This window comes from Eretmochelys imbricata, chromosome 8 (genome assembly GCF_965152235.1).
Source record: "Eretmochelys imbricata isolate rEreImb1 chromosome 8, rEreImb1.hap1, whole genome shotgun sequence".
Classification (NCBI taxonomy): domain Eukaryota; kingdom Metazoa; phylum Chordata; order Testudines; family Cheloniidae; genus Eretmochelys; species Eretmochelys imbricata.
Window position 1 is genome coordinate 88,576,133 of NC_135579.1, and position 13,008 is coordinate 88,589,140.

Sequence of the window (13,008 nt, forward strand, 5' to 3'; positions counted from 1 at the left end):
CAGCAGGGAAAGTCTTAAGTGGGTTTTACTGACTCATTAGTGCAGGTGCCTTGTTACCCTTCTCAAATACAAAGGAGGTAGGAGTTGCTAAGCGGTTCATGGACCAAGACATGAATTGCTTTTCAGCGTAGGAACCTTGCTCTACAATTCTCAAAAGCACCTAACTCATTGACTTTCAATAGGACCAGGGCTCCTAAGTCACTTAGGTGCTTTTGAAGTGCTTGAATAATACGTAGCAGGCCCCACTCTCACCCATGTACTCTTATTTTTTTAAAACCATGACAGCGTTTAGGAATTAAACCCACATCCCACTTTCAGGCTTGGTCCTGTAACTTCTAAGTATATAAAACACCTATCTGCTAAAATGAACTGTAGCTGCAGAATCAGCCCTTAGCATTGCACAGTATTGAATCTGGCAAGAAAGTAAAAAGCTAACACGAGGATTTTTGAGGTTTTAAAATTTTTATTTCAGTAAAATAAACACCATCCAGTTTCAAACAAATTATATTAATGTAGCTGTTTTAATATTTTATTTTATTAAAACAAGTGGTGTAGTTGTATATCAGTTGCTTAAGGGTATTCTGGTTCTGAAGTTCATAGCATAAATAAAATCTTTGTCAATATCAGAAAATAACTTAGTATATCTTAGAATAAAACCTTGAGCATCAACGTCCCAAAATACAATACATTTTTAAAAAAGTTTTGATTAACCTTTTTGCTTTTTCGCGTTAAAGGCGTTTTAAACCAGAAACTACTAGTTGCACTTTTAAAACTTCAACGTGTTTGGTGCATTTTGAAATAACTCAACCATGCAGCTTCTTAAATCTTCCTGCCTGGTTTTTAGTTCCTTTGTGACACACTTGCTTACAACTCTTTCAGCACAGGTTCTTTTTTCATTCCCTTAACTTTTTGGCTACAAAGTCAACTTCCTTCAGTCCCACACTTCATGTTCTTCAATCTCAGTCTACCCACTTGACATCAGTTGTTTGTAATCCTTTCATCAGGTATAGGGATTTACTTCCTGACCAACCACTAAAGTATTTCAAAATTTCAGTGCAATTTTGTTCAATTAGTTTTCATCCAAATACCATCATCGCTCAGGGAGATTAATCACTGGGACCCACTGATCCATGTAGCGACTTTCCCGGCAAAAGCAAATCAGCTGACTCAGTGCTGGATCCTTCCATTGAGATGCATGGGGATTCTGGAAAAAAAATAGTTGTTTCAAAATAAAACTGAATGGTCTTAACTCACTAGTGCAAAAAGATGGTGCTCCTAACTAACATCCAAATGCAAAGCTAAACTGGATCCTTGAACTCAGATTTTAGTTTGATACAAATAGTCTCCTCAAGCCCCTTAGAGGTTTTGTGAAATCCTATGCTATATACATAACTGCATTGCAATAGGGATTCAACATCTAAAAGCTGAGTAAGGGGTTCAGAATTTGGCTGTGGTGGAGGTGTGGTCTAGTGGTCAGAGCATTTTAAATACATTCCTATTTTACGTACTGGCATTTTCTTGATCTCTTGAAATTTTGTTTCATTCTAGTGTTAACCATGCTGAAAACCACACACAAACATTAACGATCTGGCTTCTTATTTGAAAATGCAAGATTATATATGATGGACCATAACAAGAGTGTCAGGATATTGTAGAGAGGTTGTAGAAAATAGCTTTAACATTATACTGCACCTACACTATTGCATATAAACGTATAACAGCAAAGCAAACAAAACCACTTAAGATTCCTTTCATGTTTCTTCTGCAGTATGGGCATAATGGAAATACTTAACAAGTGTTTTGAGGGCTATTTTTAGCATCGGGAAAAATATTAAAATAAGGAACTGCATGCATATAAACTTCCTCTACTTTTTAAGCTGAAAATTATTGACCCATTTCCTGCTCTGTCTCTGAAGAGAAGACGAATTTCAATTGAGTTGAATTATTTCCCTATTTTTCTCCAGAGAAATGTACACAACAATTTTTGACCATGGGCTAGAGTTAAGAAATTATTACTAGTGTTCAGACTTGCCAAAACCTTTAATGAAAATTTCTTCCCACTCTAAGAGCTTCCTCTAAAAGCAACTAACCTGTGCTATCTAATCTCTACTCTGAGCCAATTTGTAATAAGGAAAGACAAATAGAGGAGGCTGCTGTAGCAAGGTGACTCATGGGGATCTCTCTGCTGCTGGCAGGATCTTTAACATGTTTGAACATGCCCATATGGGGAAAATCTTTATGATCAAATCAGGAACAGCTCTGATGCAATGTCCTTAGTACAGGAAATAACTAAGTAGGGAAAAGGGCATGTCATTCCCCATAGCAAGTTAAAGATAGGCCTGATCCAAGTCCCAGATCTGAGTACTCCCAGATCTGGGGGTGGAGGGTGTAAATCCAAACCCAGATTTGAATATATAATGGCCAGAACCCAGATCCCAAACTCCATGTGTTCAATATCTTATCCAAGGGCATATTTTAGGTTCTCTCTAAAGTAAACTCAACTGTAATCAGGTAAGAAACAGGCCTCAGAGACCCAGCTTAAGCTGCAGCAAGGGAGCTCTGTGCCAGTGAGTCTTTTGTGCTCCTGCTACTGTGGAGGGAGGACGGGATGGTCACTTACTGTGACAAGCACACAGTGCAGGTCTGCAGGCTGCTCAGCTCCCCCACTTGGCCCCAGAAGCAGCAGCTCAGCCAGCCGGCCTGGGTTGCTCACTCGCAGGATGTTAATGTCATTCTCACAGCAGAAAGCCTGGATCAGGGTGAAGTGGATTTGCAAAGCAACATCCCGACCATCCTCCTCATCTGCAGCTAGCAAACAAAGCACCACATTATCCGGATCCCTGCAAGGATGAAACAATACAGCCTGATTAGTCACAGCTAACACACAATTACATATTTAACAGAGACACATACCGATGAAACAAACAATGTCTCAGCTTATACACATGCAGAAGCTACTAGGTAGGCTGATGGTGTGTGTCTGAGCCATGAGTAATCAAACGCACACGTATGTTCACAAGGGGAGACCTGTGTACACACAGTACATACCTGCAGTACATACCAATGCGTCCCTATTTATCTGCTTTACATGCACACAGGTGTACTTCCCCCAAGCCCCACTGTACATGCACAGAAGTGTTCTTCCCCCAGCACTGTACATGTGCATAGGTGTACTTCCCCCAGCCCTGCTGTCCACGCACACAGGTGTACTCCCCCCCGGCCCCTCTGTCCACGCACACAGGTGTACTCCCCCCAGCGCTGTCCACGCACACAGGTGTACTCCCCCCGGCCCCGCTGTCCACGCACACAGGTGTACTCCCCCCGGCCCCGCTGTCCATGCACACAGGTGTACTCCCCCCGGCCCCGCTGTCCATGCACACAGGTGTACTCCCCCCAGCGCTGTCCACGCACACAGGTGTACTCCCCCCAGCCCCGCTGTCCACGCACACAGGTGTACTCCCCCCGGCCCCGCTGTCCACGCACACAGGTGTACTCCCCCCCGGCCCCTCTGTCCACGCACACAGGTGTACTCCCCCCAGCGCTGTCCACGCACACAGGTGTACTCCCCCCGGCCCCGCTGTCCACGCACACAGGTGTACTCCCCCCGGCCCCGCTGTCCATGCACACAGGTGTACTCCCCCCAGCCCCGCTGTCCACGCACACAGGTGTACTCCCCCCAGCGCTGTCCATGCACAGCGCTGCGCTCCCCCCGGCCCCGCTGTCCACGCACACAGGTGTACTCCCCCCAGCGCTGTCCACGCACACAGGTGTACTCCCCCCAGCGCTGTCCACGCACACAGGTGTACTCCCCCCGGCCCCGCTGTCCATGCACACAGGTGTACTCCCCCCAGCGCTGTCCATGCACACAGGTGTACTCCCCCCAGCGCTGTCCACGCACACAGGTGTACTCCCCCCAGCGCTGTCCATGCACAGCGCTGCGCTCCCCCCGGCCCCGCTGTCCACGCACAGCGCGGCGCTCCCCGCACAGCGGGCGTGTGAGGAGGCGGTTAGCCCCCAGCACAGCGCACAGACCGGCAGTGGCGGCAGGCTGCGCCCAGGGGCACCTCGCCCCCCGGGGGGACGGCGGGCAGGGGATTACCAGACAGCAGAAGGCAGCCGGGGGCCTCGGGCCTCCCCACTTACACGTTGAGCAGCTTGGCCGCCTCGTAGACCCCGACGGTGACGCTCCTCTGAGTCAGGGCTTTGCTGAGAACTTCCTCCAGCGCGCTCCCCGCCGTCTCCATCCTGAGAGCAGCAAGAACAAGCCGCGAGGCTCCTGTCAGCCACCCGCGGCGGGGTCCTCGCTGCGCCCGCCCCGGCCCCAGCCCCAGCCCCAGCCCCAGCCCCAGCATCCCCTCGCCCCCGCGGCGGGGCGATCGGCTGACAGGCTGACAGGCAGCCCCGCAGCGCCCGCGCCCCCGCCCCCGTCGCGAGCAGCCCCCCGCGCCGCGGTACCTGCCCATCGCCTGCTGCTCTCCAGCCAGCTCCTCCAAAGTCATAGTGCAGGCGGAGCGCGCCCCGCCCCGCCCCGCCCGACACACCGGCGGGGGCCCTGCCGCGACCCTCACGCCGACTTGCGCCGCCCCAGCTGCGACCCCGGCCCCCGCCGCGCCGCCCGCACCCGCCAGCAGCGCCGCAGCCTCTGAGGGACAAAGGCGGCCTCGGCCGGGGTTATCCTGCCAACATCCAGCCAACCGTCTCCTTCCTCATTTGCATGCGGCCGCCCCATTGGGCCATGCAAATATAGTTTCGCGGCCCACTTGCCCCCTTTGCCCGGGCCCCGCCGGCCAGAGAAGGGGGCCGGCAAGCCGGGCGCGGGACGACAGCGGCGCCCCGCCTGCCGATTGGCGGGGCAAGGGCGTTGGGAGGCGGGGTCTGCGGGGGCAGGGCGCCGCCGATCATCACGGCAGCCTCTGTGGGGCTGGTTCAGCTGTTTTTCTGGTCGGTGCACATTTCTCCCCCTTGGAGTGGGGGAGGGGGCTGCTGTGCCGAGCTGTTGCCAGGGCTTAGTGCTCGCAGGGCACCGGGACAATAGGAGTTGTTGGTAAGCAGGTTAGGAAAGCCAAGGGTAGCTGCCCGCGTGCAGCGCGGTGTCCCGTCCAGCTGATGTTCATTGAACTCCTGCATTGTGCTGCGGGGCGCTGCCTGGCTGTGCAAGGGGGCAGCATTTCAGCGGCGGGGTGTGTGACCTGCCACCCAGATGTCACACGGCATAGGCAGGGGAGGGACACGGTTTCTGTATCCACCTCTGCTGCTGCGTGGACTTTGGCATGCATATGGCTCCATTTGGAGAGGTGCTAAGTACCCCCCCCAGCTCCTCTTGACTTCCCTGTAGCTGTTGACTTGCAATAGGAGCTGGGGGTGCCCAGTGCACCTTTAAAGAAAAACATCTGGTTTCTGTGCCTCAGTTTCCCCATTTGAACACCTCCCAGGGATGTTGTGAGACTTGGTTCATTAATGCTGGTGAAAGCTGTATGAGAACCTCAGATAGAAGGTGCTTAGGAAACACAAAACAGCATTATTGGGAACCTGGTTATTGTCGCATACCCATTTTTAACATATGTTTGAAGAATGCCATTGTAAGTGTTACTATTAGTATTCATTAACATCAGAAGAAAGGTTACCAGTCGCATGTAATATAACACAATTCTTGTGAAGCGGCTGAACTAGAAAGTAGGGGCCAGATTCTCAGCTGATATAAATGGGCATAGCTCCATTTAAGTCAAAGTAACTATGCAGATTTACACAAGCTGGCCCTTGACTCCTAAAAATCAGGACTTAAATAGGCTTAGTAAGCCAAAAATTGTCTATGCCCACAAATACACACTAAGGGCTCAATGCTGCAAGGTGCTGAATGCTCTGGCATTAATCCACAAAAGCACTTAATGTTTAAGCATGTGCTTTTCTGGGTCAGGGTCAGAATGCTGATCTGGCAGATCCAACACTTTGCTAGCCAGCATTATGGTTACAGTCAGGGAGAGCTGGGTTACTGGGAACTTTCCAGTTTATGGGACCTGTCTTGCCCTCTTGGTTGGGTTAGTTTCAGTTTCTGCTGAGTGAATACTGGAAGATATGGCTGCGTCATTGGCCTTGTGTGCTGCTTTGGAGTTTCTGCGGGTCATGTCTCAGCTGTGCACTCTGACATCATTTCCTGCCTGCTACAGAGTAGGTCTATTTCTGTCTCCTATCTTCAGTTTAGGTCATTTTCCTGCAACCCTCACTCCCAGTCCGTCTATTGTTGGACTCCAAGCATATTTTTAGATTCCTTCCCTCTGCCCTAGGGCCTCCATTTCTGGCCTCCAACCTGCTCCAGCTTTTTCTCTTCTAATTTCCACCCCTCCCCCACAACAGCTCCTTTTTTACTTTCAGGTACCCCTTTCCCCTGGCAAGATCTCTCCCTTCTCTTTTGGTAACCCTGCAATAGAGGTGGGGAGAGAACGAGCAAGGAAATGACATTGGAGGAAGGTAAGTGGGAGACTGAGAAGAAGCTTGAGGGAGAGCTGATACAAGAGAAGAGGAACGCTGTGTAAGTAATGCTGGCTGGAGGAAGAGAGAAAGCATAGGGAGCAGGGAACAGAGAGAGAAGATGAAGCACCGAGAACTTAGGGAGACAGAAACTCAGAGAAGCAATAAGGAAATAAGGTTGGAGTAAATTAAAAAGGGAGCAAAGCCTGCAAGAGGTGGGGCTGAGACTGTGGAAGCCCTGACTAAAGGAAGCACTGAGATGTAAGGACTGTTTTTTCCCCACTTCATCCTTTACGGTAATAGTCCTGGTTTCTCTTCTGGAAGAGGGGCACATGGCTAGCTCTGGAAGGGAGTATCAGAGGTGCCTTTTAATGCCCAGGCAGAGCTCTGGCCTTTCCACCCACAATCTACCATGGCAACTGCCCTGGTTTTCCACTTCAAAAATCTGATTTCCCTAGTTAAGGATGGTAACTGAAGGAAAAACAATGGGCTGGAAATAAGTAAGTGCGTATCAGACCAAATCACCCTAAGTATTCCCAGTCATGCACTGAAATGGATTTCCCAACTCTTCCTCAGGTCCGAGACCCACCCAAATCTGCTATCTCACATTTGTTACAGTAAGTTACTGACGTAAGATTATGCTGACTCATGCAGTGGAAATGACAGAAAACGTTTTCTCTAGGCCAGTGGTTCTCAACCCACTGGCTGCATGCAGCCCAATTATCACACAGCTGTGGCCCAGCTGTGTGCGAAAGGCTGCCAGGCCACACAGCATGGGTCTGGGCTACCGGTTGGTCCTGCATAGTGGGAGGTCTGGGGCTGCTGGTTGCCCTGCACAGTGGGAGTCTGGGATCCAGGGCTGCCGGCTGGCCCCGCACAGCACAGGTCCAGGGTCACTGCCCGGCTCCATAGGGTCCATGTCCGGGGCTGCTGGCTAGCCCCATGGGGTTGGAGTCCGGGGTTGGTGTCAGGGATGCCGACCATCTCCAGGGGGTTGGGGTCCGGGCTGCTGCCTGGCTGCCCTACCACGCAGCGGGGTCCAACAGGTCAGGGCTGCTGCATGGCCCCACATGGCGGGGTTTGGGGTCCCTACTCCCCGGACCCCCACCCAGGGCTCCACTCCTGGCCCCACTCTGTGGAGAGGTCTCTTGGTGGGCGGCGCTGGGCATAGGGGTCAGTCGGGAGAGGTTCGGGGGAGGGGGGGTATGCTGTTTTTGGCTAACGCAAGAGAGTGCCCAAAAGTAAAGTCAGTGATATCTGTGTTGGCAGTCAGCTGAGGTCAGGGATGGATCAATTTAAAAAAATCCTGAAATATAAGGTTATATCACCATTAGAAGCGTGAAGTGCCTGAACTTGTACTTTCCTTGAGAGAGAAGCAGTGATAGCTCGTTGACTGAGATCACCCTTTAGATCAGGGGTGGGCAAACTTTTTGGCCCGAGGGCCACATCAGGGTGCAAAACTGTACAGAGGGCAGGGTAGGGAAGGCTGTGCCTCCCCAAACAGCCTGACCCCCGCCCCCATCCACCCTCTCCCACTTCCTGCCCCCTGACTGCCCCCCTCAGAACCCTCAACCCATCCAACCCCCCCACTCCTTGTCCCCTGACCTCCCCCTCCCGGGACCCCCACCCCTAACCGCCCCCCAGCACCCCACCAACCCCTCCACTCCCTGTCCCCTGACCGCCCCGAACCTCCGCCCCATCCAACAGCCCCTTGCTCCCTGTCCCCTGACTGCCCCCCGGGACCTCCTGCCCCTTATCCAACCCCCGTGCCCCTGCCCCCTTACCATGCCGCTCAGAGCAGCATGTCTGACAGCCACGCCGCCCGGCCAGAGCTAGACACGCTGCCGCACCGCCTGCATGAGCACGCAGCCCCGCCACCCAGAGAGCTGCCCACGCGGTAGCGTTGCTGGGGGGACAGCGGGGGAGGAGCCGGGGCTAGCCTCCCTGGCCGGGAGCTCAAGGGCAGGGCAGGATGGTCCCGTGGGCTGTAGTTTCCCCACCTCTGCTTTAGATCTTGTGCCACACAGTGAGTCCCCCTGTGAAAAGAAGTGACTCTCATATCATTTTAAGGCCCACATTCAATCTTGTACTGGGGATAAATGTACATGCAAGCCAGGTCTAGCCCTGGGCCTTTGGCCAATTGCCAATACAGCTCTCGGTGACGTTACATTCAGGTGCCTCTGATTTAGCATAGGTACAAAGTTTTCTGTCATATCCATTGCATGAGTCAGCATTTATGTCAATAATTCACTGTGATAAAAGTGAGATAGAAACTATGGCTGGCACAGAGGTGAGCTGGTGCTTAAAATGAGGGCATTGCATTTCACTGCATAACTGGGAGCAGCATTTGGTCCAATGATTCACTCTTTCTTCTGCATCAGAATTTCTTAAGTGCAATATTGCCAACCCCAAGCATTCAAAAATCACAGGTCAGGCCCCCCCAAAATCATGACACTGGCATAAAAATAGTGAAATTTAAAAAAAATTGGGGGTTCTCTTTAATTTGCCGTCTTGTTTCTGGTCCTTTAAGGTACACTCAGGTCACAGGTTTCAAGTTGTTCTTCATAACCAGGAAGTCTAGAGACTTACTTTGCTTTTTTTAATGAAAGTTGAGATACTCGGCTCATTATGGCATACAGCAAACAGGAAAACGTAAAAAAAAGAGCTCTCCAACCTGGAGACTCTCATAAATAACCAACCTTCCATACAAACGGACTTTACTAAAATAAGACAGGAGATCTACATTACACACTTCACCTCTCTACAAAGGAAAAAGGACCATAAGCTGTCTAAAATCCTACCTGCCACATGGGGCCACAACAGTGATACCCCTAACTCACCCAGCAGTATCGTCAATCTATCCAGCTACACACTCAACCTGGCAGAAGAGTCTGTCCTATCTCGGGGACTCTCTTTTTGCCCCACCACCCACATAAACATGATAGTTCTGCGGTGATCTGGAAGCCTACTTTTCCCGTCTCCGACTCAAAGAATACTTTCAAGATAACACTGAACAGTGCACTGATACACAGATACCCTCCCACCAACAGCACAAGAAGAACTCCACATGGACTCCTCCTGAGGGTCGAAATGACGGTCTGGACCTATACATAGAATGCTTCCACCGACGTGCACAGGCAGAAATTGTGGAAAAACAACATCGCTTGCCTCATAACCTAAGTTGTGCAGAACGCAATGCCATCCACAGCCTCAGAAACAACCCTGACATTATAATCAAAGAGGCTGATAAAGGAGGTGCTGTTGTCATCATGAACAGGTCTGACTACCAAAAGGAGGCTGCCAGACAACTCTCCAATACCAAATTCTACAGGCCACTTTCCTCAGATCCCACTGAGGAATACACTAAGAAACTGCACCGTCTACTCAGGACACTCCCTACACTAACACAGGAACAACATACTCTTAGAGTCCCGACTGGGGTTATTCTATCAACTACCCAATATCCACAAACCCGGAAATCCTGGACGCCCCATCATCTCGGGCATTGGCACTCTCACTGAAGGACTGTCCGGATATGTGGACTCTCTACTCAGACCTTACTCCACCAGTACTCCCAGCTATCTCCGTGACACCACTGATTTCCTGAGAAAACTACAATGCATTGGTGATCTTCCAGAAAATACCATCCTAGCCACCATGGATGCGGAGGCTCTCTACACAAACATCCCACACACAGATGGAATACAAGCTGTCAGGAATGGTATCCCTGATGATGTCACAGCACAACTGGTTGCTGAGCTCTGTGACTTTATCCTCATGCACAATTATTTCAAATTTGGTGACAATATATACGTCCAGACCAGTGGCACTGCTATGGGCACCCGGATGGCCCCACAATATGTCAACATTTTTATGGCTGACCTGGAACAACGCTTCCTCAGCTTTCATCCACTCACACCCCTTCTCTACCTATGCTACATTGATGACATCTTCATCATCTGGACCCATAAGAAGAAACCCTGGAAGAATTCCACCACGATTTCAATAGCTTCCACCCCACCATCAGCCTCAGCCCGGACCAATCTACACGGGAGGTCCAATTCCTAGACACCACGGTGCAAATAAGTGACGGTCACGTTAACACCACCCTATACCAAAAACCCACCGACTGCTATGCCTACCTTCATGCCTCCAGCTTCCATCCCAGACACAGCACATGATCCATTGTCTACAGCCAAGCGCTGAGATACAACCACATTTGCTCCAACCTCTCAGACAGAGACCAACACCTACAAGATCTTCACCAAGCATTCTCAAAACTATGATACCCACACGAGGAAATAAGGAAGTAGATCACAGAGCCAGACGTACTCAGAAGGCTCCTGCTGTGAGACAAGCCCAAGAAAGAAACCAACAGAACTCCACTGGCCATCACATACAGTCCTCAGCTAAAACCTCTCCAATGCATCATCAGTGATCTACAACCCATCCTAGACAACGATCCCAAACTTTCAAAGACCTTGGGAGACAGGCCAGTCCTCGCCCACAGACAACTCGCCAACCTGAAACATATTCTCACCAGCAATGGCACACCGCACCATAGTAACTCTAACTCAGAAACCAATCCATACAACAACCTCGATGCCAACTCTGCCCACATATTTACATCAGCAACACCATCACAGGACCTAACTGGATCAGCCACACCATCACCGGTTCATTCACCTGCATGTCCACAAATGTAATATACGCCATCATGTGCCAGCAATGCCCCTCTGCTATGTACCTCGGCCAAACTGGACAGTCCCTACGTACAAGGATAAACGGATACAAATCAGATATTAGGAATGGCAATATACAAAAACCTGTAGGAGAACACTTCAACCTCCCTGGACACACAATCGCAGATTTCAAGGTAGCCATCCTGCAGCAAAAAAACTTCAGGACCAGACTTCAAAGAGAAACTGCTGAGCTTCAGTTCATTTGCAAATTTGACACCGTCAGCTCAGGATTAAACAAAGACTGTGAATGGCTAGCCAACGGCAAAAGCAGTTTCTCCTCCCTTCGTGTTCACACCTCAACTGCTAGAAGAGGGCCTCATCCTCCCTGATTGAACTAACCTTGTTATCCCTAGCTTGATTCTTGCTTGCATATTTATACCTGCCTCTGGAAATTTCTACTACGTGGATCTGTCAAAGTGGGTATTCACCCACGAAAGCTTATGCTCCAATACGTCTGTTAGTCTATAAGATGGCACAGGACTCTGCCGCTTTTACAGATCCAGACTCACACGGCTACCCCTCCGATACTCGGCTCATTATCTGACTCCAGCAGCTGGGGCTTCAAGAACAAAGCACAAAATATTGCAGGATTTGCAATACAATCCGGAGAGCTGGCAAATCTGAAGCGAAAGATGCAGCCACAACTTAATAGGTTTATTTGTGTTTTTCTCCAAGAAGCTGGTAAAGAAATATCCCCTCTGCTTTTTAAATTTATTTTAAGTATTTTATAATTTTAATTGTGCAGCAATTCAAATTACTTATACTAAAAAATTGCTAAGAGTGAATAGAAGAAGGGGGCATGTGTGCAGCAGATACTGTATATCCTGATTGCACAATGCAGCCTATCCCTCAGCCTTTGTGGCTTTCTGTACATCTGGCCTTGTTAGGCATTTAAGCACTGGGGTTAATGTCCTCTTCATACATCGTCCTCCAAAGAATATAGGAGCTTTTGTCAGTGACTTTGTAGAACGCTTGGGTTTGTTTTTAGGAGCCTAAAGGTTTCTCATGTCTATAACTTGTTTTTTAATTATACACTTGTTAATTGTGTCATCTTCTGCCATCGCTAAATTCTGTCCTGCACGTTCTGTAAGTCATGCACGTGCCTGCTGTGATCTTTTCACCAAAGATTTTAACTGGGGGAAGCTTCCTGTACTAAACTGTGTGGTAAGTCAGATGGTTAGACAGAGAGTCTTGGGGCTGGTGGTCACCCTTAGATGTTCCTCCTAGAGAACATGCTTTCTGTCTTAGAAAATTACTGGATTCAGAATACTTTACTCTCTGATGCACATAAATTTGGATCTGTTGGGCTCAGAAGGGCACAGGGTCCCTAAATATGGCACAAAGTCTTAATATAACAACACTATCTCTACAGTGGACACCCTGGCTACACTTTATATCTGCCCCTTGCTGATAAGGTACCACTGATAACTGTGAAGTAAGGAGAGCCACCAGTGCACCCTCAGCTCCCATTGGCTTCAGTGGGATTTGAGGCTGCTCAGCACATTCCAGAAGCTGCTTAGCACCTCTTAGGGTTGGGCCCTCCTCCTAGCAGCACCATGGCACTTTTTAAATGTATGGTTTAAATAAGCCCAAAAAAATAGTAATTCTCACAGGTGGATCCCCGCTGTCAGATCTGACCTGAATGAGCCTACACAACAAGCTGCATAGAACCAAACTGATCTATGTTAGAACTGATGGGAGGTGAGCGTTTCGTTCTAGTGAATCTAGTTATTTCAAATTTGAGACTTGGCCCTTCAGGCTATGCTTTTCTCCAAAAGTCAGATAGTTATTTGCAATCGCT

The 13,008-nt window shown here is 49.8% G+C and overlaps 1 protein-coding gene and 1 long non-coding RNA gene across 3 annotated transcripts; one reads left to right on the forward strand and one right to left on the reverse strand.

Annotated features, from left to right (window-relative positions):
• Positions 1-443: 443 nt before the first annotated feature.
• On the reverse strand, positions 444-4,610 carry GADD45A (growth arrest and DNA damage inducible alpha). Of its 2 annotated transcripts, none has more exons than XM_077823926.1 (4): positions 4,456-4,610; positions 4,144-4,245; positions 2,621-2,840; positions 444-1,204 (listed from the first exon to the last, which is right to left on the reverse strand). In XM_077823926.1, exons 1-4 carry the CDS (start codon positions 4,497-4,499, stop codon positions 1,091-1,093), a joined length of 480 nt encoding a protein of 159 aa, XP_077680052.1. In that variant the 5' UTR covers positions 4,500-4,610; the 3' UTR covers positions 444-1,090. The 2 variants fall into 2 exon arrangements, with proteins under 2 accessions (XP_077680052.1, XP_077680053.1); XM_077823927.1 differs by having other exon boundaries at positions 4,460-4,543.
• Positions 4,611-4,932: 322 nt separating this feature from the next.
• On the forward strand, positions 4,933-7,510 carry LOC144269319 (uncharacterized). The gene is made up of 3 exons (XR_013346905.1): positions 4,933-5,044; positions 6,041-6,165; positions 6,370-7,510. It is a non-coding gene; the product is annotated as an uncharacterized LOC144269319 (long non-coding RNA).
• Positions 7,511-13,008: the final 5,498 nt, after the last annotated feature.

What these genes read in the sequence shown, in the direction of transcription:
- GADD45A (XM_077823926.1), bottom strand. Translation starts at nt 4,499, where the DNA reads ATGACTTTGGAGGAGCTGGCTGGAGAGCAGCAGGCGATGGGCAG. An exon ending in GCGGCCAAGCTGCTCAACGT is followed by an intron (nt 2,841 to 4,143) that starts GTAAGTGGGGAG and finishes TCATCCTTGCAG; the next exon opens with GGATCCGGATAATGTGGTGC. An exon ending in TGCACTGTGTGCTTGTCACA is followed by an intron (nt 1,205 to 2,620) that starts GTAAGTGACCAT and finishes TTTTTTTTCCAG; the next exon opens with AATCCCCATGCATCTCAATG.